General features: G+C 40.0%; 1 protein-coding gene across 1 annotated transcript; it reads left to right on the top strand.

Annotated features, from left to right (window-relative positions):
• The first annotated feature begins 1126 nt into the window (after window positions 1-1126).
• On the top strand, window positions 1127-20401 carry LOC122558055 (fascin-like). The gene is made up of 6 exons (XM_043706378.1): window positions 1127-1652; window positions 2535-2816; window positions 3684-3802; window positions 11490-11646; window positions 15326-15499; window positions 20155-20401. Exons 1-6 carry the CDS (start codon window positions 1127-1129, stop codon window positions 20358-20360), a joined length of 1464 nt encoding a protein of 487 aa, XP_043562313.1. The 3' UTR covers window positions 20361-20401.
• Window positions 20402-26640: the final 6239 nt, after the last annotated feature.

The raw sequence follows: 26640 nt of genomic DNA, 5'->3' as shown, positions 1-26640 counted from the left end.
AAAGGATTTTTAAAATGAGTTAAAGAAACATGTAGAGCTACCACCTTCCCCATCTGAATCTTTCAACACATTCAACCATGGCTCCAACACAGCCCTTTTCCTGAGTCCTAGTGGTGGATACTGTAAACTAATCCTAAACTTTTTCATATCTAATACCTGAAAATATACAGTGAGCAACAAAAAAAAACATTGCAGATGATTGATCATTAACAAGCCTAACAGCTTGTTACTTAGTCATTTCAAAATGGTGGGAAGCTGGCACAATGAAATTTTATAGTCGATCCGATGTCCTTATTCCCCACTTTATTCTCATATGGGTGATGGTTTGGGGGTGCAGGAAGAGAGTGGGGGAAAGTGGTTCCCAATTTTTGGGAACATTACATCAAGCCCATAGTTCTTTAGTCTATTAACTTCCTACAATTTCCTACAAGCAGGGAATAAGAATTGTAGAGAGGAAGAACTTCGACAATCCTTTTGGTATCTACTTTCAGAAGACTGTGGCAGATTTGAGAGCAGTTGGCAAATTTCATATTATTGTGCATAACAGGCAAAGAAAATAGATTAAAGATAACTTTGAAATTAATTTATAATTGGAATCAAATTATCTGTGCTTCTTGAACATAGTAAGAATTCTTCAGTCAGTTATTTTATTGCTCATGTGTCCATTTTTGACATCTGGCAACTGTGTGTGGGATTTCGACATTCTGGTCAAAGGTGATTTTCTTTAGGAATGTTTGTATTTTTTTCTATGTCTTGTGCTCTATCATTCTACAATCAGAATATTGTCAACATTTTTGGAGAAATTATTTACTGCACACTTAGAACAATATGAATTGATTAGTATACACAAAATCAATTTTTTTGTTTATACAAACTTTGCGAATGGAATTGGGAAATGCAAATTAGAAATATTTGGTCAGTGATCATGAGTTTGTAATTTACTAATGTCCACGTCACACCTTTTATCTTTATCTCATTCACAATGTTCACAGTGATTTTCCCTGATGTCATAAAGATACTTTATGTCACTGTAGTTACCCTGCTCCAGTGTACTGATGATGTCACAGAGGTACAAAACTAACACTGTGCTGGTAACGCTTGCAGCTTAAAGTGTAGACAGGGGAAGATGGTTTACAGGGTGCTTCCAGTTGGTTTGATTAATTCAGCCCAGAAATACTTGACAGCAGAGAATTTCAATTTCAGGGTGAATGCTACCAGTACCATCTTGAAGATAAAACAGATTTGGACTATAGAGGTTTTGAAGGAAAATTCCCCTATGGTCCACATCAGGAGCTCTCTGAGGAGGTACTTAGCTGGAGATAATAATGGGAAGATCACTTGTGATCGGGAGATTCCCAATCCTTACAATAAGTTTGTAATGATTATGCATCCAGATGGCAAGGTGTCCTTCCAGTCCGAGGAAACAAAACGATACTTAGGAGGAGCAGAAGACAATATCACTTGCTTTGCTCAGGCAATCTCAGAAAGTGAAAAATGGGTACTGCATCTAGCCATCCATCCCAACATCAGCATGTTCAACCAAGGCAAGAAGAAATATCTGCGCTATGATGCTAATGAAAATGCAGTACAATGTGACAGTGAGTTGCCTTGGGGCCGAAACTGTGTTGTGACACTCATGTTTAACTTCAAAGGTACATGAAATTTTAAAACTGATTTTGTACAGTTCTTAAGATTCTGCTGATATTGTACATTTTCACCAATTTTCTTCAGCCTCATGCCACTGAAGTTCCAATTGATAGTGAAGGACAGGTTAAATCACTAGCTAATAAAGTTCTCTCTGTTGTTCCCGTCATACATCCCTGGTGATATGCACAACAATGTAACCTACTTGAAGGCAAAATGTTGAATTTCAGGCAATAGTATTTAAGAATCAATATTTTCCTTCTCATTTTCTCCATTCATCAAGATATGAGGGTGCTAACTGCTTTGAAAGGTTATAATTCCACATTAGAACATAAGAAATATGAGTAGGCATAAGCCATTTGGTTCAATAAGATCATAGCTGGTCAACAGGTGTGACAGGACCTGTGAGGAGAAATCAGCGTAAACCTTTTGGGTTCGATGACCCCTCTCTTCACAGATGCTGCCAGACCTGCTGAGCTTTTCAGGCAATTTCTGTTTTGTTTCTGATTTACAGCATCCACAGTTCTTTTGATTTTACTATAGCTGATCTGATACTGATTCTACTTTCAGTATCAGATCAGCTATATCAAAATTGAATTCTACTTTCCTGCCTGCCTCCCTTAAAATGTGCAGATAAAACATCTGATCAACGCAACCTTCAACACCTTCCATAATCCAGCTTGTACTTTGCAGCAGAACAGGAGAATGAAAATGGGGTAGTTGTTTATAAGAGCAGAGAGGTCAGGGGTTGGTAGTTTGAGGATGGTTGTAATGGCTACAGCAAATCCATTAAGTCAGTTGGTTTTCCATCTTAGAAAGTTGAAAATCTTATATAACATTAAGATTTTGATTTGATATAGAAAAAATTTCATTTCATTTTGTTCCTAAAGAGAAGAAATACAGCATAAGGACAAGTAGTGGAGATCTTATTGCCTGGAATGGGAAACTTGAGCCCTGTCAGTCATCAAAAACTCTGTACACTCCGGAGATAAGGTGTGGAATGATTTGCTTAAAAGACAGTGAAGGAAGGTTCCTGACTGGAAGGGACAACTATATTAGAACCATCAAAACTGACAGTCCCAGCCTGGATGAACTTTTCTCTCCTGAACCCAGCCCTGGACAGGTCAGCATCCGATCAACACTAAATGGCAAATATGTTAGTCTTAAATCAGGTAAGAAACAAAAAGTATCAAGTGACACCAAAAGTGCAATCTGCTTTTACAAACATGGATGTTGTCACAGTATTAACTATTTTGTCACAGTATTAACCATCAAGGATAAGTTAAGAATCTGTTTCCTGATAGATCGTCAGAATAGAAAACCACAAATTCTGGAAATCTGAACTGAAATGAAAGCACTGAAACATTCAGCAGATTATTAGGATTCATGCAAGTTAATACTTCAAGTGCATCAGATCTGTCCATTCTGCTTTTCTAAGGGTCAATAAATTACTGACTACCTGGAATGAACTGCTAGAGGAAGTGGTGGAGGCTGGTACAATTGCAACATTTAAAAGCCATCTGGATGGGGATATGAATAGGAAGGGTTTGGAAGAATATGGGCCGGGTGCTGGCAGGTGGGACTAGATTGGGTTGGGATGTCTGGTCAGCATGGATAAGTTGGACCGAAGGGTCTGTTTCCATGGCTGTACATCTCTATTACTAACACCAAGAAAATCCCTGGTTTAATCTCTGGCATACAATAAATAAACTGAGCTCAACAAAGACAGTCGCATGATGTTGCAATTGGACTCAAGATTCTTGTGCTCAGAAAGGGAAACAAAAAGGGACTTGCCAGAATTGCATGTGCTCAAATGCACACCTATGGGATTTGGCTTTGATGGTCCCTGTCAAATTGTCCTTTGATATTTATATTGACAACACGCTGCAGTGAATCAAATTCTAGGAATAAGTCAAACCTCTGAGGAGGGTCACAGGAAGAAAACTGGTGAGAAAATGAAGAGATTTCTTAATTTTAAAACCGAATACACATCACAATGTGTTAATTTTCATTAGAGTACTGTCGCATTTCTTTGTTAGGTGCAGATGTCTCTGTACATCAGTCACAAGTAACAGACTCTGAGATCTTTCAGATTATCATCAATAACACAAGTAGGAAAGCTTGCTTCCGTGCTATTTCAAAGGACTACCTTGCAGTGGTGAGTAATAAACATATTTTCAACTGACTGAATGGAATTTTTGTTATGTCGTGGAGTGATTATGGAGTGCAGAGATACTGAATATGAACGAGGGAATTTGATGCGAGTGTTATCACTGTGATTTTAAATTATAATATTTTTGAACTTAATTGGAATGGAAATGATATTGTGTGTTAGTCAAAAAAGTATGAGAACTAAAGTGATGGCAAAGCAGTGATGAGTGCATGCTGTAAGGAGTTATACTGACAGACAATTAACTGCTTCTCATGTCCTAAGTTGCACCAAATCTCATTCACCCATTACCTCTGTACCCACTAACCTACACTGGGTCACTGGTCAGCAATGCCTTTCTTCAATTTTTTCAAAACTCTCAATTATCAGGGTATGTGACTGAGGTGTTAGTCGGGGAACACTTTGAGACCAGTAACCATAATTCTATTAGTTTTAAAATAGCTATGCAAAAGGATAAGCCTGGTCCAAAGTTCCAAATTGGGGCAAGGCAAATTTTGATGATATTAGACAGGAACATTCAAAAGTTGAAAGGGGGAGATTGGCAAGTGGAAGACTTTTAAAAGTTCAGAGACTGCATGTTTCTGTTGGTGTGAAGGGTAAGGCTGAAAGGAGTAGGGAACACTGGATGACTAGAGGCTCTGGTCAAGAAAAAGGAGGCAGATGTCAAGTATATTCCACTAGGGATCAAATGAATGTCTTTAGGACTATAGGGGGTGTACAAGAGGAAAAATCAGAAGGGCAAAAAAGGGACGAGATAACATTAGCAGATAAGGTTAAGGAAAATCCAAAGAGATTCTATAAGCATATTAAGGGCAAAAGCATAACTAGGGAGAGAATAGGGCCCCTTAAACACCAATGAGGCCATCTATGTGTGGAATCACAAGAGATGGGTGAGATCCTAAATAAATATTTTGCATCAGTATTTACTCTGGAGAAAGATGTGGAAGCTAAAGAACTCAGGGAAATGAATAGGGATGTCCACATTACAGAAGAGGTGGTGTTGGAGGTCCTAAAAGTAGATAATTCCTGGGACCTGATCAAGTAAATCCCAGGACATTGTGGGAAGCAATGAAAGAAATTGCGGGACCCCTAGCAGAGATATTTGCATTATTGATAGCCAAGGGTGAGGTGCCAGAAGCCTGGAGGATAGCTAATGTTGTGCCACTATTCAAGAAAGGCTGCAATGAAAAGCCAGGTAACTACAGACTGATGGCCCTGGTATCAGTGGTGGGTAAGTTGTTGGAGGGGATTCTGAGAGATTTGGGATCTACATGCATTTGGACTGGCAAGGTATTAAGGCATTATGTATAGTCAGGCTGGCTTTGTGTGTGGGAAATAGTGTCTCACAAACTTGATTGAGCTCTTTGAAAAGGTGACCAGGAAAATAGATAAAGGCAGAGTGTTACACGTTGTCTAAATGGACTTTAGCAAGGTGTTCAACAAAGATCCACATGATAGATAGATTGGTACATGGGATCCAGAGCAAGCTCGCCAATTGGATACAAAATTGCCTTGGCGGTAGGAGACAGACATGGTGGTTGAGGGTTTTTTTTCAGATTGGAGGTCTTTGATCAGCAGTATGCTGCAAGGATTGGTGCTGGGCTCACGCTTGTTCATCATTTATATAAACAATTTGCATGAGAATATAGGAGATATGGTAAGTAAGTTTGCGGACAACACTAAAGTTGCTGGTATAGTGGACAATGAAGGTTATCGAAGAGTACAATGGGATCTTGATCAACTGGGCAAGGGCCAAGGAATAGCAAATGGAGTTTAATTTAGATGAATGCGAGGTATTGCATTTTGGTTAGACAAACCAGTGTCGGATTTGCACAGTTAATAGTAAGGCCCTGGGGTGTATTGTTGAACAGAGAGATCTCGGACTGCAGGTACATAGTTCCTTGAAAAGGGCACCATAGATGGACAGGGTGGCGAAGAAGGCGTTTGGTACGTTTGCCTTCACCGGTCAGAGTATTGAGTACAGGAGTTGGGACGTCATATTACAGCTCTCCTTGGGGTGACATCCTACATCCTGCAAATGAATACACTTTAAGAAAGCAGAGTTTTCAGTTAACTCTTTTTAGTTAGCAACAGAGATTTGTAGTTTTATATCTTACTTCATAACTTCAGGACACTGCAAAGGGCTTTATGGCCAACAAAGTACTTGTGAAGTGTTTTCACTGTTGAAATGTATCAGTCCATAGGCACTTACTATCTCCTTTCAGAAGCCTGCAAAGTAAGAGGTCTTCTTGAACTGTCACACCTATTTAAGGTAATGGATAGCATGTGGCTCAGTGGTTAGCACTGCTGCCTCACAGTGCCAGAGTCCCGTGGTTCGATTCCAGCCTCGGGCGACTGTCTGTGTGGAATTTGCATATTCTCCCCGTGTCTGCGTGAGTTTCCTCCACGTGTTCTGGTTCCCTCCCACAGTCCAAAGATGTGCAGGGTGGATGGATTGGCCATGCTAAATTGCTGATAGTGTCCAGGTATGTGCAGGTTAGATGGATTAGCCACAGGAAAATGCAAGCTTACAGGGATTGGATAGGGGTGTTGATCTGGGTTAAGGTGCACACTACTGGCCAAATGTCCTCCTTCTAGATTAGAGTGGTGCTGGAAAAGCACAGCAGGTCAGGCAGCACCCGAGAAGCTGGAAAATCGACGTTTTGGGCAAAAGCCCTTCATCACGAATTCCAACATCTGCAGTCCTCACTTTTGCCAAATATCCTGTTTCCACACTGTAGGGATTCTATGATTTAAAAGAGTGCAGCAGCAATTCAAAGGCAAGTTTCCTTTTGTAAACTCAAATATAGCAGAATCTAAACATTATATCTGAGTTTATGCAGCGAAACAATGAAAAGCACACCCTGTTTCGCAGATGCAGAAGATGCTGATGAACAAAGTAGTTGAATTGAAAATGATGGCCTGTTTTACATTCTAACATGATCCCCCCAGAGGAAAATATATAAAGTATTTGGGAGGAAATAATAGAAAGACTGAATATTTCTCCAACACATAAATATATTGTTGTCAACCTGTGAAAATCTGCCAAACTAAATCTAAAGGACTAGGTATGGCTTCAAGCACATGTCCTATTCCCTTTTATAGCATCCACAACATGGTCTGGTTCAAATTTGTCCAGGACAAGGAAAAAGATGGCCTGTAAAAGCTGGCTTTGGATTGGGGGAAGGCAGATTTTATTAAAATAAAGCAGGATCTAGCTACAATTGACTGGGAAAGGTTCTTGTCTACAGCAAAGTCTACAGCAGAGCAGTGGGGGGCTTCAAAAAGGACCTGAGAGTACAGAGAAGGAAATGTAGGAGCAATAAGTTCAGAGAACCCTGGATGACTAGGACAATTCTGGACTGAATGAGGAAGTGCAAAGAGAACAATTCAACTGTGGCCCTAAAGGAAGACAGAAAATGCAGGAGGACAGGAGAGAACTTAAGCAATTAGAAGGGCAAAAGGAGGTCATGATAAAGAGCTTGCAAACAGGAATAGGAAGAATTCCTATTTTATAAACAGACTAAAGGGAAGAATTTAACCAGGGAAAGAGTACAGCCCATTAGGGAACAAAGAGGTGACCTATACATGAAGCTGCAAGATGTCGGAAAGGGGTTAAATGAATATTTCTCTTTGGTTTTCATTCTGGAAAAGGAGAACATAGGTACGGAATTCAGGAAAAGGGACTGTGAGGAACTTGCACAGGTTGACATAGGGAATGGGGAGGTATTAAAGGCTCTGTTGGGCTTAAAAACGGACAAATCCTCTGGCCCAGATGAACTGCATCCCAGGCTGCTGTGGGAGGTGAGGCAGGAAATCACAGGGGCTCTGACACAATTTTTAAATTCCTCTCTGGTCATTGACAAATGCCAGAGACTGTAAGATAGCTAATGTTATTCCACTTTTCAAGAAGGGCAGTAGAGATGAACCAGGAAACTACAGACCTGTGAGTCTCACATCAGTGGTAGGGAAACTATTGGGGAAAGTTCTGAAAGAGCAAATTACTACCCATTTCGAAAGGCATGGGTTAATTAGGGATCGTCAGCATGGCTTTACGAGAGGGAGATCATACCTAATAAATTTGTTAGAATTTTTTGAAAATGTGATCAAGTGTGTGGATAAGAGAAGTTCAGTTGATGCAGTTTATATGAATTTTAGCAAAAAGTCAAACATTCAGAAGACAAGTACCGGAAATTGGGGTTAGCACACTTTTACTGGTACTTATGCAGTGGCAGAAGGGCTGAAAGGCCTTTTCTGTACTGTATGAATTTATAAAATTAGATGATTAGATTACCTATAGTGTGGAAACAGGCCCTTCGGCCCACCAATTCACACTGACCCTCTGAAGAGTAACCCACCCGGTCCCATTCCCCTCTGACTAATGCACCTAACACTATGGGCAATTTAACATGGCCAATTCACCTGATTTGCACATCTTTGAATTGTGGAAGGAAACCGGAGTACCCAGAGGAAACCCATGCAGACACAGGGAGAACGTGCAACTCCACACAGATAGTTGCCTAAGGTGGGAATCGAACCCGGGTCCCTGGTGCTGTGAGGCAACCATACTAACCACTGAGCCACAGTGCCGCCTCAAAACTATGAATCTTTTCAAAATTCTTATGGAATCTTTGTCTACCACCCCAAGTAGTGACCTCAAGATCTTAACAACACTGGATGAAAAATTCTCTCCCCATTTGTCCTTAATCTTTTTAAACAAATTGTTTTAAATCTTTAAGATCAGGTTACAGATTCATTTGCCAACAGAAATAATTCATACTATTTACTCTATCAGAAGCCTTAGTGATGAATACTCTTATCAAGTCTCCCCTAACCTTTTCTGCTCTAGGGAAAATAATCCTACCTCCTCCAATACCTCCACATAACTGATGAAGTTCCTCCTCCCTGATGTCATCCTGGTAAACCTTCTCCAAACTTACTAAAGTGTGATATCCAGAATTATATAAAACAGGACTATTTCCATATCAAACAGCATAGGCAGCAAGTGATAGTCAGGGCTAAGTGATTCCACGATCAATAGATCAGACCTAAGCTCTACAGTCCTGCCACATCTGATCGTGAATGATGGTGGACAATTAAACAACTTGCTGGAGGAGGAGGCTTCACAAATATCCCAGTCCTCAAAAATGGTAGAACCCAGCACATCAGTGCAAAAGATAAGGCTGAGGTATTTGCAATCATCTTCAGCCAGAAGTGCGGTAGTGATGATTTACCTCGGTCTCCTTCACAGGTCCACAGCATTACAGATGCCAGTCTTTATCAATTTGATTTACTCCCCATGAGATCAAGAAATGCTAGAGTCACTGGATACTGCAAAGGCTATGGGCCCTGACAATATTATGGCAACAATACTTATGACATGTGCTCCAGACCTTGCCATACCCATAGCCAAGCTGTTCCAGCATAGCTAACACTGGCATCTCCCCAAGCATGCGTAAAATTACCAAGGTATGTCCTGTACACAAATTAGGACAAGTCTAATCCAGCCAATGACTGCCCCATCAGTTTACTCTCAATATCAGTAAAGGTATGGAAGGTTTCATCAATAGTTCTACCAGGCAGCACCTGCTCAGCAATAATCTGATCAATGATGCTCAGTTTGGGTTCTGCCAGGACCACAAGCTCCTTATGTCATTACAGCCTTGATTCAAATCGGTCAAATAAATTCCAGAAGTGAAGGGAAGGTGACTACCCTTGACATCAAGGCTGCAGTTAACCAAGTACGGCATCAAGGAGCCTTCGCAAAAGTGGTGTCAATGGGAATCATGGGGATGGGTTTGCTCTCTGATGGTTGGAGTCATGAAGTTTGGCACAAAGGATGATGATTGTGGTTTTTGGAGGTCAGTCATCTCAACACTCGGATATCTCAGGAGGAGTTCCTCAGCGTAGTATCCTAGGCCCATCCATTTGCTACTTCATCAATGACCTTCCTTCCATCATAAGGTTAAAAGTGAGCGTTTTCACTGATGATTGCACAATGTTCAGCATAATTTGCAATTCCTCAGATATTGAAGCAGTCCATGTTCAAATGCAGGAAGACCTGGACAATACTGGGCTGAAAAACGGCAAGTTACATTTGCGTCACACACATGGCAGACAACAATATTCTCTAATAAATACAATCTTAACATTGCCTCTTGACATTCAATGGCGTTACCAACACTGAATCTCTGATTATCAACATCCTAGGGGTTACCATTGACCACAAATTGAAACAGGGCTAGCCATATAAGTAAGTTGGCTACTACAGCAGGTCCGAGCTCGGAATCCTGCACTGAGCAACTCACCTCCTGACTCCCTAAAGCCTGTCTACCATCTACAAGACACTAGTCAGGAATAGAATCAGAAGGGAACACTCCTCACTTGTCTGGATGAGAGCAGCTCCAACAAAACTCAAGGAGCTTGATACAAAACAGACCTCTTAATTGGCACCACATCCACAAACATGAATCCCTCCATCACAAATGCTCAGTGACCCTACTGACTAATAGTGTGTACCATGTCTAAGATACACTTCAGAAATTTATCAATTTTTGGACAACACTTTCCAAACTCACTATCAATTCTTTGAGAAAGACAAAAGTAGCAGATACATGGGAACAGCACCACCTGCAAGTCAAATAGCTTCCTGACTTGGAACTGTATCACCATTTCTTCAATGTCACTGGGTCAAAATTCTAGAACTTCTTCATTAACAACATTGTGGGTCTACCTACAAAGAAATGGACTGCAACAGATGGTAGCTCACTATGATCTTCTCAAAGGTAACTAGGGATGGGCAATAAATGCTGGTCCAGTCGGCGATGCTCAAATCCAAAAAGTGAAAGTTTAAAAAAAACGACAAAAATTAGGCTAAACTGGTTAGATCCCAGCTGGCTTATTGTGTACAAATATGGGCACTACACTTGAGCAATGATGATAAGACTTTAGTGAGGGTGCAGAGGAGATGTATGTGAATGTTAACAGGGGTGTGACTATTGAGAAAGGAGAATGGAACCAATTGGTTAGCTTTTTTTAAAAAGTCAACATTGCCTTCCCCTGTGCTACATTATTCTATGATCTGCACCTCAGCTACTGCTTTAATAAATCTGGGTGACTTTCCTCTTAACACTTCCATAGTAGTAACTTGTCTAACTTTAAAAATTTACTTTACAAGCTATGACACCATAAATTGTTGTAGAATCAGCAGATATCTGAGAGTACTCTGTGATGAATTCAAATGCTAAAACGAAAGCTAATTATGGGAAGCCCTGATGGTTTATTGGATGCCAGTAAGAAATAATGACTAAGACCAGGAATAATAGAACCATTAATGTTAGGTGCCTTGGCATTTGAGTTTTGTGATAGGCTCGGGGGCTGACGCAACACAGCGTTTCCTGCTGGAATATCCCATGTGCAGACATCAGGAAAGGACAAAATTATACTAGACTGTGAGTTTTACATCATTTAATGATGTCAGAGAAAATTGACAATACATTATTTGGGCTCAGACAAAGAATGGGCACTTGAGTGTGTTATTGAAGTGTTAGTATCTATAAAATCATAATGCAGGAATGGGTAAGCACCTCCAGGGGAATGGATGTGTGTTCTTCTAAAATTGGAGTGAAGGCATTCAATAGCACCTAATATCTATTCATATTCTCTTATCTTTAAGGGCCCTCAAAATATAATTGTGGCGAGTCCAATCTTGACTGATGATTGTTGGTTTAATATTGTGTACAATGGGCCTAAGGTGGTTATTAAGACAGGAGATGGAAAACTCCTCACCACAAAGTCCAATGGTCAGCTTGTGGTAGGATACTATACAGCTGGTGAGTTACAATTTACGCTTTCTTCAGTTGCTGTTACATCCCTCCCATTTTTAGATGCACTTAGGAGTTAATAACTGTTGATGGTTGCTCCTCTGAAGCCCTCCTGGGCAAAAATAGAGATCCAAGTCATACAGATACAATAACAGGTAAACAGTGTGCTTCCAGTTTATGATGGACTGTGCATGCTGATCCCAGTGGTATTAGCGGTTGAACATATATGAGAACCAGGATTACAGTGGTGCTGGAAAAGCACAGCAGGTCAGGCAGCATCTAAGGAGCAAGAAAATCGACGTTTCGGGCAAAAGCCCTTCATCATGATTGCTGATGAAGGGCTTTTGCCCGAAACATCAATTTTCCTGCTCCTTGGATGCTGCCTGACCTGCTGTGCTTTTCCAGCACCACTCTAATCTTGACTCTAATCTCCAGCATCTGCAGTACCCACATCCACATATATGAGCACCATTTAATAAATTAAGAAGCAGCCACTGTCTGATATTTTAATCATAGGAAACAAGGAGTACTTGCTTCAAGAATCTCTAAATACCTGTCTTTGTTTAAAAAATGCTACATTAACTTTGTGAATCCCAACACATTCTGAAAAATTTTCTGTGCTCTACTGAAGGGTTTGGGGATCGTTCCCATAACCCTCTAGAACACAGAGCAAGGATAGATTGCAATTCCATTCAACAATTTTGTCTCTCATTGGAGGACATCACTTGGAACTGGGAGAAAAGCTATGGATTGTATGTTGCATAAGTACATTCTGAGGGTTGGGAGAGATGGTAGAGTATGGTGGGTGGGGTCAGAAAGAGACTTTGAGAAAGCAGTGCAGATCACAGATTGTTCAGTGGGGGGAGAAAAGAGGATGTACAGATAAATAGACGTGCAAGCTGTGTACTTAGTAACAGCGCTGCCAAAGATGTCAGAGTGAAACCTTGGAGCAATGAAAAAATCAAGAACTAGGATTTCAAATAAAAGTAAAATACTGTCGATGCTGGTAGTCTGAAAGAAAAGCAAAAAGTGCTGCAAATACTTAGTAGTTCAGGCAACATCTGTGGAGACAGAATCAGGATTAACATTTCATCATTATAGATCTTTTATCAGAACAAACAGATTCTGTTTTTAACAATAAGAATTTTAGAATTAGTACAATACAGGTTGAAGAGCTGGAAATGAAAAAAGAACAGGCAAGACACCAAACTTCTGAACAAGGTTAGGCCACTATTGGAATACTGCATGCAATTCTGGTCTCTCTGCTACAGGGAGGATGTTGTGAAACTTGAAAAGGTTCAGAAAAGATTTACAAGGATGTTACCAGAATTGGAAGGTTTGAGCTACAGTCAGAGGCTGAATAGACGTGGAGGGGGGGTTTCCCTGGAGTGTCGGAGGCTGAGGGGTGACCTTACAGAGATTTTAAAAAATCATGAGGGGCATGGATAGGGTGAAGAGGCAAGGTCTTTTCCCAGGGCATATACTAGAGTGCATATGTTTAAGGTGAGAGGGGAAAGATTTAAAAGTGACCAAAGGGGCAACTTTTTCATGCAGATGGTGGTGCATGTATGGAACGAGCTGCCAGACGATATGGTGGAGGCTGGTACAATTACAACATTTAAAAGGCATCTGGATAGGAATATGAATAGGAAGGGTTTAGAGGGATATGAGCCAACGCTGGCAAATGGGACTAGATTTATTTTGGATATCTGGTCAGCATGGATGAGTTAGGCGGAAGGGTCTGATTCCGTGCTGTTTATTTCTATGATTCCATAAGTTTGAGATTATGCAAAGTGAAATTCAGGAAGTTCGAGAGAGGGGCATTTGGAAAAAAAAAATCAAGTCTTGAGCTACAGGCACTGATTATAGTTTTGAATGGCCTAAGTGTGAATAGGCAATACAGGAGGTGGACAGTGATGTGAAGATTGATGTTAATAGTCTTGGTGGTAGACTAGATGTCAGGTTTGACACACAAACTGAACTCAAAATTTGGATTCAGTCTGAACAAGCTGCTGAGAATAGAGATGGATTGAGCACTCTGGCACACTACCTGCGGAGGGTGCTCACATAATTAGACAATGATACAACAAAGGACATCAAATCACACCTGTGCTGACACTTTGAAAGACATGTCCTATTAGTCTACTCCCAGAATGAAGCAAGTGTTTGCTTTACAAGTATGCGTGCAATTTGTTTTAGAAAGATGTTTTAAAAATTTGAATCTGCATCCATCATTCTTTTAGGCATATCACTCGATATCCTAATAACTGATGTGCTAAACAGTAGCCTTCCTCATTACCTTTTCCTTTGCTGATGACTTTAAATCTGCACCCTCTGCTTACTGAGCTTTTCCCCTTCGACCACATCTGCACTAAGAAAAACAACCATTTCTTTTATCTCTCTATGTAAGTGAAGGTTTTCATATCTGGTATAAAATAATGAATCTCCTTTGCACCCTTGCTATGACATTAAGATCCTTCCTAAAGTGTGGTACCTGTAACTGTGCACAATACTCCTGTAACCAGGTTTAATTGGCACTTGATAAAGGTTTAACATTTTGTTTTCTAACTTTACTTACTTTTATAAAGTCAACAATCTTTTAAGTTTCTTTAAACAGCCTTTTCAAACGTCCTACTGCCTCAAAGTACTTAGCTCCCCAATCTCTGTTTCTGTACTCTCGGTAACATTGCACCATTTAATTTATATTGCCTCACCTCATTTTACTTGCTGAAATTATTAACTTAACTGATGGCATTCAATGCAGTGAGATATAATGCGTCTACCCATTTCAGTCATCCATGTTTTTCCTAACTGTCATCTAATTGTTTATACCATTTCTAACATTGTCATCTGCAAGGTTTTAAATTATACCTTGTCATTATTGTATCAAAAATAAGAGCAGCACTTTTACCAGTATTTGGGGAACACCACTATACACTATCCAAACAACCATTTGCCTTGAGTCTTTGCTTTATCTATTAGCCAAATTTGTATCAATGTCGCTCATGCAATTTTGCTTCAGCTTTGTGCATTTATGATGTCGTAATTTATCAAATGCCTTCTGAAAGTTGACGTTGGTGACATCAACAGAACTACCGGAATCAACTCAGTTAATTAACAAGATCACCTTTGTCTTGCCAGTATTAATTTTGAGGAAATATTTGCTTATCTATGATGGTTGTCCAGCTGGCAATGGAGCACAATATCATAGGCTATGGAGTGAAGGTTGATGACTGAGAAGTGATAATGTTGATAGAATTCCACTTAAATCATGGCTACTGTAGCACTCAGACTGGGGCCAAGCAGTGTCGACGTTACCTTCCAATTTTATGCATGTGAGATGGAAGACTGAGTGAGTGTGTGGGATAGAAAGGAAGGAAAAAGGAAGAAAACAGAAATAAAACGGAAGTTTGGTAGTCCCTGGCACATTGTGGAAGCTTTCTATAGTGGCCTCTCATCTGGGAACATGGTGGCTCTATTGGCTGCTCATTTAAAGAAGATGGGAGAGAAATACAAGCAATAAAAGGTGAAAGATCCAAAAGATTAAAAATAAGTCATCTACCTAGATTCTGAGTTTGATTTCTATCTACTAAGAAGCTTTCAGCTGATAAAAACAGAATTTAAAAATATCTCTGAGGATTTAATCTGCGGACTTTGGTAATTATATTACAGTTTGTTTTCTTCACAGATAATTCCCAAGAATTCATTCTAAAACTCATCAACCGACCTCTCCTAATATTGCAAAGTGATTATGGCTTTGTTGCATTTGGTTCTGGAACACAAAGACTAGATGGCAATAGACCCATGTACGAAGTAAGTAGGATGACTTCGGATGAAGAGGGCTACTACCAATTCAAACTCGGTAAGACTAAATTCCATATAGTGCAATACACCTTTAAAATAACTCTAATTATCTCTAAGAAAGATAAATAATTTTATTTTGCTTTAAATTAAAGCTATTTTGAAAAACAGAGGCAATTTGGTTGTCTCAGCTTGTCTCCTTTTTACACCTCCCACCTATTCGCTTCTTTACTCCTTCCAGCTTTTCTACTATTCACTCTTGAATTGATTCTTACAGAGATATGGCTTTGTAAGTCAACCTTCAGTCCTTCAAGTATTCTTTCTTCCTGTGTCAGCTAAACTATTAAAGTCAGCAGTTGATGTCACTTGCAGGGAGGCAGCATGAACATGATGGGCCAAAAAGCCTTCTGTGCTGGAACCATTCAAACCAAATTCCTATTCTCAACCAATGCATTGGCTGCATCCACCTGCCCTCTGTACGCAATATGTGAGATGAGGGATTACTTGAACCAAGGACAATTAAAAAATGCAAAAATGTTTTAATGGATATTCTGCAAAAAAAAACTGATTATTCGTCAACATTCCTGAAGCTCGATTCTCCCTTTAAAAGTGGTCTTGTTAGCAAACCTTAATAGTGGGTCCTTTAGTGAAGTGTTTTGAAAAGTGGTTATCATGACTGTGAAATTACTTCTTTCTAAATAACTTTTAATTAACTGAATTGCCCCACCATTTCTCAATTCTTAAAGACAGACATCAATGAGTTATTTAGTCACACATCTTCCCTGTTTGAGGCGTTGAACTTTTTTTTTATGTTCATTTCCTCTCATCTAATCAAAAATCAAATTTTGGTCCTGTGTACATATGAAGCGGAATAGTAGTTTAAGGCAACATTTCCCATTACAGAGATCACATGAGCAAAACTCTGCATGAAAAATTTGTCCTTTCTTATCTCAAAATTCCTGTTATAAAAGGAGAGCAACTAAACTAATTGCTAACCATGGGTAAATCCTATGCTTGAAATTTTCACTCTGAAACCTGTGGGTATTTTTCAACACCTAAAACATTAAAGATAGTTAAACAAGCTGTTTCTTTCCAATAGGTTACAGGAGTTAGCAAAATTGTACTAAAATACCTTATCATAGAGTAATCAAGTCCTACAGCATGGAGACAGGCCCCTTGGCCCAAACGGGTCCATGCTGACCAAAGTGTCCACCCATGCTAACCCCATTTCCCTGCACTTTGCCTATATCCTTCTAAGGAGAAAGTGAGGTCTGCAGATGCTGGAGATCAGAGCTGAAAATGTGTTGCTGGAAAAGCGCAGCAGGTCAGGCAGCATCCAGGGATCAGGAGAAGGGCTTATGCCCGAAACGTCGATTCTCCTGTTCCCTGGATGCTGCCTGACCTGCTGCGCTTTTCCAGCAACACATTTTCAGCTATATCCTTCTAATTTTTGCCTATCCACGTGTTTGTCCAAATGCCTTTTAAATATTGTTAATGTATCACCTGCCTCAATCATTTCCGCTGGCAGTTCATTCCATATGCATCCCACCCTCTATGAAAAAAAAGCTGCCCCTCAGGTTCCTTTTTATTCTTTCCCCTCTAACCTTAAACTGCTGCCCTCTAGTTCTCAAATCCCCAACCCTGGGGAAAAGACTGAGTGCATTCATCCTGTCCATGCCTCATGATCTTATACACCTCTATAAGATCCCCCCTCAGTCTCCTATGCTCTACAAAAAAAGAATTCGAGCTTGTCCAACCTCTCCCTATAACTCAGACCATTGAGTCCAGGCAACAGCCCCGTAAATTTCTTCTGCATTCTTTCCAGTTTAATAACATCCTTACTTTAACAAGGTGACCAAAACTGAACAAATGCTCCAAGTACGGACTCACCAATATCATGTATAACTGCAACATAACTTCTCAACTTTTATACTCAGTGCCCTGACTGATGAAGGCGAGTGTGACAAAGGCCTTCTTCACTGCCCTGTCTACCTATGACTCCACTTTCAGAGAACTGTGAACCTGAACCCCAAGGTCCCTCTGATCCACTACATTCCTTAAGGCCCTACCATTCACCATGAAACTCCTACCTTGATTTGACTTTCCAAAATGCAAGACCTCACAGTTATCTATATTAAACTCCATTTGCCCACTTCCACAGCTGATCAAGGTCCTGTTGCGGTTTCTGAGAACCTTCCTCACTGTCCATGATACTGCCTATTTTAGCGTCATCAGCAGACTTACTATTCATGCCTTGTACACTCTCATTCAATTCATTGATATAGATAACATGCAGTAATAGACACAGCACCAACTCCTAAAGCACTCCACTAGTCACAGGTCTCCAGTCCGACAAGCATCCTTCCACTATTACCCTTTGCCTCCTACCATCAAGCACATTTTGTATCCAATTTGCCAGCTCATCCTGGGTTCGATGTGATCTAACCTTCCATTGCAGCCTATCATGTGGAACCTTATCAAAGGCCTTACTGAAATCCAAATAGAGTACATCTACTGCCATGGCTTTGTCAACCTTCCTGGTCACTTCTTCAAAAAACTCTAACAAACTTGTGAAACATGATCTCCCACTCACAGATGTTAAGCTTACTGGTCTACAGTTCCTAGGCTTTTCTTTGCAGCCCTTCTTGAATAATGGCACACCATTCGCTACACTCCAATCTTCCAGGACCTCACCTGTGGCTAACGACAATGTAAAAATATCAACCAGGGCCCCTACAATTTCTTCTCTAGCCTCTTGCAGTGTTCTTGGATATATCTGATCAGGACCAGGAGATAAATCCACCTTGATACATTCGAATACATCCAACACTCCTCAACTGTGATATGGACTGTCCCCAAGATATCACCACACATGTCCTTTGGTTCTTGAGGGGGACTATTCTCTCTATAGTTATTCTTTTTCGTTTAGTATACTTAAAGAACCTGATTGGATTCAAACTAATCTTCTCAGCTAAGGCTATCTCATACTCCCTTTTCGACCTCCTCATTTCCTTCTTCTGTAAACTCCTATATTGCCTGTATACCTCCAGGGATTCCCTTGATCCCAGCTGCCTGTACCTGAGCCACACGTCCTTTATTTTATTCTGGTCAAAGACTCAATATCTGTTGTCATCCAGGGTTCCGTATTGTGTTAGGATATTTCTTACATGCTCAAGACAAAGGCCACTCACATGAGTGAATACTTACATATTACTAACAAGAGTAAAACCTTATGCACACAGTGCAAGTCATTTTCAAATTCACCAACTGGGCAATGGCCTACTGGAGAGGTTCAGCTACTCCTTGATCCTACCTTTTCTTCAACCCGCTAAAATTAAAGAGTTTAAAATCGGGTCGGTTTTACAAGTTATACGTTTGCTCCCCTACGTTTTACCACCCCAGCAGGGAAGTTGAATATCTCCCACAATATCCATTAATACCACAGTCTTTAGAATCCAATTGAAACCATGTAATAACTTTCTGGATTTGCCAGGAACCCTCTTTACTTAATGGAAGAATAAGTTGTCTACGAGTGTGACTTACACTATAATCTATAAATTAAATTCACGAAAAGGATGGAATAAATAAAAACATGAAATCAATGTGCCAGATTTCACTTGATTCTCAGATATATTTCTTACACTTAGGTATAAAACAGTAACAAAATATGCAATACTTTGCAAAATCTAAAATACTAACTCTGCACTAGCATGTAAAACATTAAAATATAAAATTGTTTCATTTCACCACCATGGAGTATTGAAATGGAACAGCCCCACTGTCTGTAATACAGGAACACAAGAGTAACTCCAGCAACCCTATTCAAAATATAAATCCATTCTCCGAAGATCAACCAAAAATATTTGCAACCAAATATACTTCTTTTACAGTTGATTCTGTTTTCACAGATGGTGACAGATCTACTGACTATTTCCAACATTTTCTGTTTTTAACTAGCACCAACAGTTTTTTTTTGCTTTTTATTTATCTTTCACAATTGCTGTTAAATTTCCACACAACTTGAAACAGAGATTATTTGGGATAACTTTCTGTCACTTTCTTTGTGGCAGTAAAATAAAAGAAAAAAATTGATGAAATACCTCCACAGACTAAAACTTTTATTTTTTTATTGATTCAACAATTATCTTATTTGATTATTTTAAAGGTAGTACCAGCAAACAGGGTAACAATGAGACAATTAACATACTCATATACTGTTTTAGCAGAGCTGATTTGGTTGCAGTGGTGAACATACTGTTTTAACGAAATGTTTAATTTCCAAGTTATTTCAAACAGAAATTAGCTCAATATCAGAAGTACTGTAAAGAAATCAAGAATATACAGTATTCTGTACTATTATTTCTTTTGCCTGTTTTTCTCTCTCTTTTCTATTTCTTTATTTGTGTCTTTTATTCTATATTTATCTTCCACTCTGGGAATTCCAGAGTTCCATCTTGTTTTTGATGTTGCAAAGTGAAATAAGACACATGAAACAGCAGGAAAACATCTGAAACACTCATACAAGAGGTGGCCATGGGACACCAATAAATGCACTCTATTGAAAATTCCACATGTTTCCTTTGCACTTTTAATTTTGCATTCCTGTCTTACACCAGACCACAGATTTTTCTTTCTGAACATTCAAAACTTCTTATTTATCTGAATTATGGTATTTCCCTGGTTAAGTTCTGTTTGCTTCTTTATATTCTGGTTCAGTGTCCACAGACAAGTATTGGGAAATGGACAAAGATGGCTTCATCAGTGGTACTGGAGAGCAACCAATAAACTTCATTATCCAGCTGGTTGGTTCCAATGTTATGATCCTCAAAGCACCAAATGGCAAATATATGATAACACAACAGAGCGGAGACTTCAAAGCAACAGGGGAAGATGTGAAGACTGCCACAATGTTCCTTTATTGATCAACTTTAAAAGATATGATCTTGAATCAAAACCACTACATTAAAACCCTGAATAAGCCTATATGAATAGCTAGAATAAATTATATATATTATGCTTTAAAACTCTCACTCTTTTTATTGATAACATTTGTTTGGTCTCATCAATTTGATTCAATTGATTTACAGTTGTGCTAAGTAGGACAATTTTCAAATTGTTAAACCAAATGAAAAAGCAAGATTTACTGTTCAAAATGCACTAATTCTCTCTAAACAATAAGAATGCACTGACATTGAAAGCAGAATGCAAAGAAAATGAAGTAATCTTTGAATTACGCAGAGCCTGGGTTTTGCAAACAGTAAAATATAAACGGAATTATGATGGGAAATAAGGAATTCCAATTTTGAGACCCTACAGATGATTAGAACAGGAGATATTATGATAATCTTGATCTTAGTGTCTAGATGAATGGAAGAAGAATGTGTAAAATACTAATTTTAAAATGAACAACATTTAGAGGAACAAATATACTAAAATATTGAAGTGACAATGGACAAAATATTGGAGTTCCATTTCAGATTAGATGAGACTGTGAAGCCAAAACAATTAACAATCAAAAAGTAGTTTTGGTTGGACCCATTGGACAAGAGATGGTAGACATAGAATGGCATTCAAAGAACTATTGTGAATAAACGTGTTCTTCTAAGAACCAAAGAAAGAAAATTTACCTTCTCTAGAGGAACATCGGAACAGGAATAGGACATTCAGCCCTTCGAGCCTGTTCTGTTGTTGAATGAGATCATGACTGACCTGTGGTTTAACTCATATACCTGCCTTTGGCTCATATCCCTTAATACCTTTTCTTGACAAAAATGTATCTCAGATTTAAAATTAACAAATGATCCAGCATTCCCTGCTGTTTGTGGAAGAGTGTTTCAAACCTTTATCACCCTTTGTGTTTAAAAGTGCTTCCTAACATCTCTCCTGAATGGTCACACCCTAATTCTGGCACTATGCCTCCTCATTCTTGAATTCCCAACAGTGGTAATAGCTTATCTTTATCTACTCTGTCTTTTCCTGTTAATATCTTGAAGACGTCATTATCAAGAAGGTGTATGGTGTATGGCTTTCATTAGTAGGGGGATTGAGTTTAAGAGCCACGAGGTTATGCTGCAACCCTATACTGCCCTGTTAGACCACACTTGGAATCTTATGTTCAGTTCTGGTTGCCTCATTATAGGAAGCTTTAGAGAGGCTGCAAAGGAGCTTTACCTGGATGCTGCCAGGACTGGAGGGCAGTTGAGAAAGGTTGAGGGAGTTAAGGCTTTTCTCAATGGAGTGAAGAAGAATGAGAGGTGATCTACTCACAGTATTTCAAGTGAGGTGTACATGATGAGAGGCATGGATAGATTGGATGGCCAGAGACTTTTTCCCAGGGCGGAAATGGCTATCATGAGGGGGCATAATTTTAAGGTGATTAGTGGAAGGTTTTGGGGAGATGTCAGAAATGAGTTCTTTATACAGAGTGTGGTGGGTGCATGGAATGCACTGCCAGCAATGGTAGTAGAGTCAGTTACAATGGGGACATTTAAGCGACTCTTGGATAGGCTCATGGAACATAGGTCAGTCTGATCTTAGAGTAGGACAAAGAGTCGGCACAACATCAAGGGCCAAAGGGCTTTTATGGTGCTGTACTGTTCTGTGTTCTATGTTAATCTTCCAAATTCTAGAAAAAACAGGCCTAATTTGCATAACCTCTTCTCACACATCGACTTTGCAAAGCTACTTTGTACTCCTTTCAAGGCCAACGTATACTTATTAAGGTGTGGTAAACAGATCTACTCACAGTATTTCAAGTGAGGTCTAAGGGTTTTGTCCCACTGCAATATAACTTCTGCATCCTCATACTTCAATTCTTCTAGAAGCCAGCATTCCATTTGGCTCCTTGATTATTTTCTGTATATCTGTTCATGATAGTCTAAAGATCTATGCACCTGAACTCCCAAGTCTTTTTGGACATCTATTATTTATTTCATACCATCTGGGAAAGGAGACCCTAATCTATCCTTTTTCAGTTCAAAATGGATAATCACATGATTGCTTACATTGAACTTCATTTGCCACAGTTTTGCCATTCATTCAGCCTAAAATTACAAAGAGATATTGATAGACCATCATTCATGCTGTCTACAAAGCTGCCTAACCTTGTGTCATCAGTAAATTTGAATGTATGACTTTCTATGTCACTATCCAAGTTGTTAATAGATAATGTGAATAACTGAGGTCCTAACACAGATTCCTTTGGGACGCCACTGGTCACATCTTGCCAATTTGAGTTTCTACCCATTATCCCTACTTGCTGTCACCTGCCACTCAACCAATCTCCTAGCTATGTCAGTAATTTACCCACCATTTTTATGTGAACTTCATTAACTGTCTTTTGGATGTCCATATAAATACCATCTATAGACATTCCCCTGTCCACTACCTTAAGTCACCTCTTCAAAACATTCAATGAGGTTTGGCAGGCATGACCTACCTGTCATGAAGCTATGCTGGCTCTCTCTGTTTAACTGAAATTTGAGGTATTCAGTTACCCCATTCTTGATTATAGACTCGAACAATTTCCCCAGCACAGATGTCAGGCTAAGCGGTCTGTAATACGCTATCCCTGGTGTTCCTCTTTTACCCTTCTTAGAAAGCAAAGTTCCATGTGCAGTTTTCCAAACCAGAGGGATGATCTAAGGAACTCTGAAGGATTATAGTTAGGGTATAGAAGATATCACTACTGCATTTGTTGTGACCACAAGATATGTCCACATGCCCAAAAATACAAGTTAAAGCAGACTAACAGTTAAACTTTGGTCAAAACAGCTTAAGAGTTAGTTTATATAAGATATTGCTGATGGTTCCTGAGAGATAAAGCGATAAAATTATTAACAATAAATTACAGATATCAAGATTAAGCAAGTATTAAGAAGATGAAAGAATACATAGGAGATGAAAGTCCTAATAAGTCTGAGACCACAATAAGCCTTTGGGAACCCTTGTTCAACTTCCTTATTGTCAAACTAGAAAAGATCCACCAAGTGCACTGTGTTCTGTATTTGGATAATTGGTGTTTTTCTTCTACAGATATACCTGGAAAAAGAGAGAACGTTCCTTGTCCTTCTTTAGTTCTGTGGTTTCAGGACATTCACACTGCTTGACTTCCCATCAACAGAAGTTTTTTTGTTTTTGCAAACTTTTTCTCTTCGTCCTGAAAGAACCCACCCTTTTAGGGTGGTTCTCAAAGATGCCTTGGAATTCTGCACACTGGTTGCTTTTTAGGCAGGACTTTTCCCACAACATTGAAAGCTTAAAATATTGTTAATTGTTATTAATATTGTTAGTATTGAGTTACCAAGGGCTCCACAGATCAAAAATCAATTATGCGAAGCACCCAAAATGTATCAGTAGCCTTTCTTATAGAATATAAACATTTATGAAATGCTCTTTAATCTACATTTTCTGTCCATTTTGAGTGATCGGTGCATTCTCATCTGAACTTCCCACTTCGGGCGTGATCTCCCAGAGGTATTACAGCTGAATAAAGGCAACTACAGAGGCGCAAGGGAGGAGCTGGGTAGAATTGACTGGGAGAGGAGCCGAGCAGGAAAGACAGTGGAACAGCAATGGCAAGAGTTTCTGGGAGTAATTTGGAGACATAGCAGAGATTCATCCTGAGGGAAAAGAAGCATGGCACAGGGAGGATGAGGTTGACTAGAGAAGTCAAGCCTAAAAGCAAGAGAAAGCATATAATGTGGCAAAGGGCAGTGGGAAACCAGAGTATTGGGAAGCTTACAAAGACCAACAGAGGGCAACAAATAAAGAAGTAAGGAGGTTATGAGGGTAAGTGAACCAGTAATATAAAGGAAGACTGTAAGAGTTTCTTCCGATATATAAAGGGCAAAACAGAGGCAAAAGTGGACATTGGGCCACTGGAAAATGGTGCTGAAGAGAGAGTAGTGGGGAACAAGGAAATGGCTGAAAAAATGAATAATTACTTCGTGTCAGTTTTCATGGTGGAAGAAACAAGTAATATGCCAAAAATTCAAAAAAGTGAGGGGGCAGCGCTGAGTATGGTGGCCATCACCAAGGAGAAGGTGCTAAAAAAACCTGAAGGTGGGTAAACCAGATGGACTACACTCCAGAGTTTATGAGTGTAGTCCAGAGTTAAAGGGAGATAGCTGAAGAGATAGCAGAGAAGTTAGCGGTGATCTTTCAGGAAACGCTAGAATCGGGGAGGGTCCTGGAGGACTGGAAAATTGCTAACGTGACACCCCTGTTTAAAAAGGGAGTATGGCAAAAAATGGAAAATTACAGTGATTAGCCTAACCTCGGTCGTGGATAAGATCTTGGAATCCATTGTGAAGGATGAGATTTCTGAATACTTGGAAGTGTATGATAAAATAGGGCAAAGTCAGCATGGTTTGAGCAAGGAGAGGTCATGTCTGACAAATCTGCTAGACTTTTCTGAGGAAGTAACAAGCAGGTTAGACCAAGGACAGCCAAAGAATGTTATCAATCTGGACTTCAAAAAGGCCTTTGACAAGGTACCGCACAGGAGGGTCTTCAATCAGAAAAGGGCCCATGGTGTCAGAAGCAAGATGCTAGCATGCATAGAAACTTGGTTGTCTGGCAGAAAGCAGAGAGTGGGGATAAAAGGATCCTTCTCAGGATTGCAGCTGGTGACAAGTGGTGTTCCGCAAGGCTCAGTGTTGGGACAACTTCTCACTTTATACATTAACGATCTAGGTGGAGGAACTGAGGGCATTTTGGCTAAGTTTACAGATGATACAAAGATAGATAGAGGGACAGGTAACATTGAGGCGGCAGGGCGGCTGCAGAAGGATTTGGACAGGCTATAGTTGTGGGCAAAGAAGTAACAGATGGAGTACAACATGGAAAAATGTGAGGTCATGCACTTTGGTAGGAAGAATAGAGACATCGACTATTTTGTAAATGGAGAGAAATTTCTGAAGTGAAAAGAGACTTGGGTGTTCTTGTCCAGGATTCTCTTAAGGTAAACTTGCAGGTTGAGTCAGTTGTTAGGAAGGCAAATGCAATGATGGCATTTATTTTGAGAGAACTTGAATGTAAAAGTAGGGATGTACTTCTGAGGCTCTATATGGCTCTGGTCAGACCACATTTGGAATATTGTGCACAATTGTGGGCCTCATATCTCAGGAAGGATGTATGGGCCCTGGAGTGTGTTCAGAGGAGATCCACGAGAATGGTGCCAGAAATACAAAGCTTAACATTTGAGGACTCTGGTTTTATACTTGATGGGGTTGAGAAGGGGGAGACCTTAGAATAAAGGGAAAACCTTTTAGAATGGAGATAAGGATAAACTTCTTCAGCCAGAGAGTGATGAATTGACAGAATTCATTGCCACAGAAGGCTGTGGGGGCCAGGTCATTAAGTATATTTAAGACCGAGATAGGTAGGTTCCTGAGTATCAATACAGTGCAGAATAAGGCCCTTTGGCACTCAATGAAGGGGATTGGGGATTAAGGATTATGGGGAGAATGGGGTTGAATGGCAGATCAAACTCGATGGGCTGAATGGCCTAATTTCTGCTCCCATGTCTTATGATCTAAATAGCTGCAGGTTTTGCTTGCTCCTGGTTCTGACTGCTTTCCATTCTATTTCTACAACAGAATATCATCCAAATGATTATTGTATAACTAGAATTAAATCACACAAACATGGCCTCCTCCCACCAAGACTTTTATTCACATAGTAATTACCCTTGTCATTATACTTTCACTTTCCTTAGGCACCTCTACATTTTCCAACGCTGGTAAAAACAATGACTGCAGATGCTGGAAACCAGATTCTGGATCAATGGTGCTGGAAGAGCACAGCAGTTCAGGCAGCATCTGAGGAGCTTCAGCAAAATCGACGTTTCGGGCAAAAGCCCTTTATCAGGAATAAAGGCAGAGAGCCTGAAGCGTGGAGACATAAGCTAGGGGAGGGTGGGGGTGGGGAGAAAGTAGCATGGAGTACAATAGGTGAGTGGGGGAGGGGATAAAGGTGATAGGTTAGGGAGGTGGGTGGAGTGAATAGGTGGAAAAGAAGATAGGCAGGTAGGACAAGTCATGGGGACAGTGCTGAGCTGGAAGTTTGGAACTAGGGTGAGGTGGGGGAAGGGGAAATGAGGAAACTGTTGAAGTCCACATTGATGCCCTGGGGTTGAAGTGTTCCGAGGCGGAAGGTGAGGCGTTCTTCCTCCAGGCGTTTGGTGGTGAGGGAGCGGCG

The sequence above is a fragment of the Chiloscyllium plagiosum genome, chromosome 16 (genome assembly GCF_004010195.1).
Source record: "Chiloscyllium plagiosum isolate BGI_BamShark_2017 chromosome 16, ASM401019v2, whole genome shotgun sequence".
Lineage (NCBI taxonomy): Eukaryota > Metazoa > Chordata > Chondrichthyes > Orectolobiformes > Hemiscylliidae > Chiloscyllium > Chiloscyllium plagiosum.
Note: the sequence above shows the minus strand (reverse complement) of the source record. Positions and strands in the feature narration are given on the sequence as shown.

What these genes read in the sequence shown, in the direction of transcription:
- LOC122558055 (XM_043706378.1), top strand. Translation starts at nt 1,127, where the DNA reads ATGGTTTACAGGGTGCTTCCAGTTGGTTTGATTAATTCAGCCCAGAAA. An exon ending in ATATGTTAGTCTTAAATCAG is followed by an intron (nt 2,817 to 3,683) that starts GTAAGAAACAAA and finishes TTTCTTTGTTAG; the next exon opens with GTGCAGATGTCTCTGTACAT. An exon ending in GGTAGGATACTATACAGCTG is followed by an intron (nt 11,647 to 15,325) that starts GTGAGTTACAAT and finishes TTTTCTTCACAG; the next exon opens with ATAATTCCCAAGAATTCATT.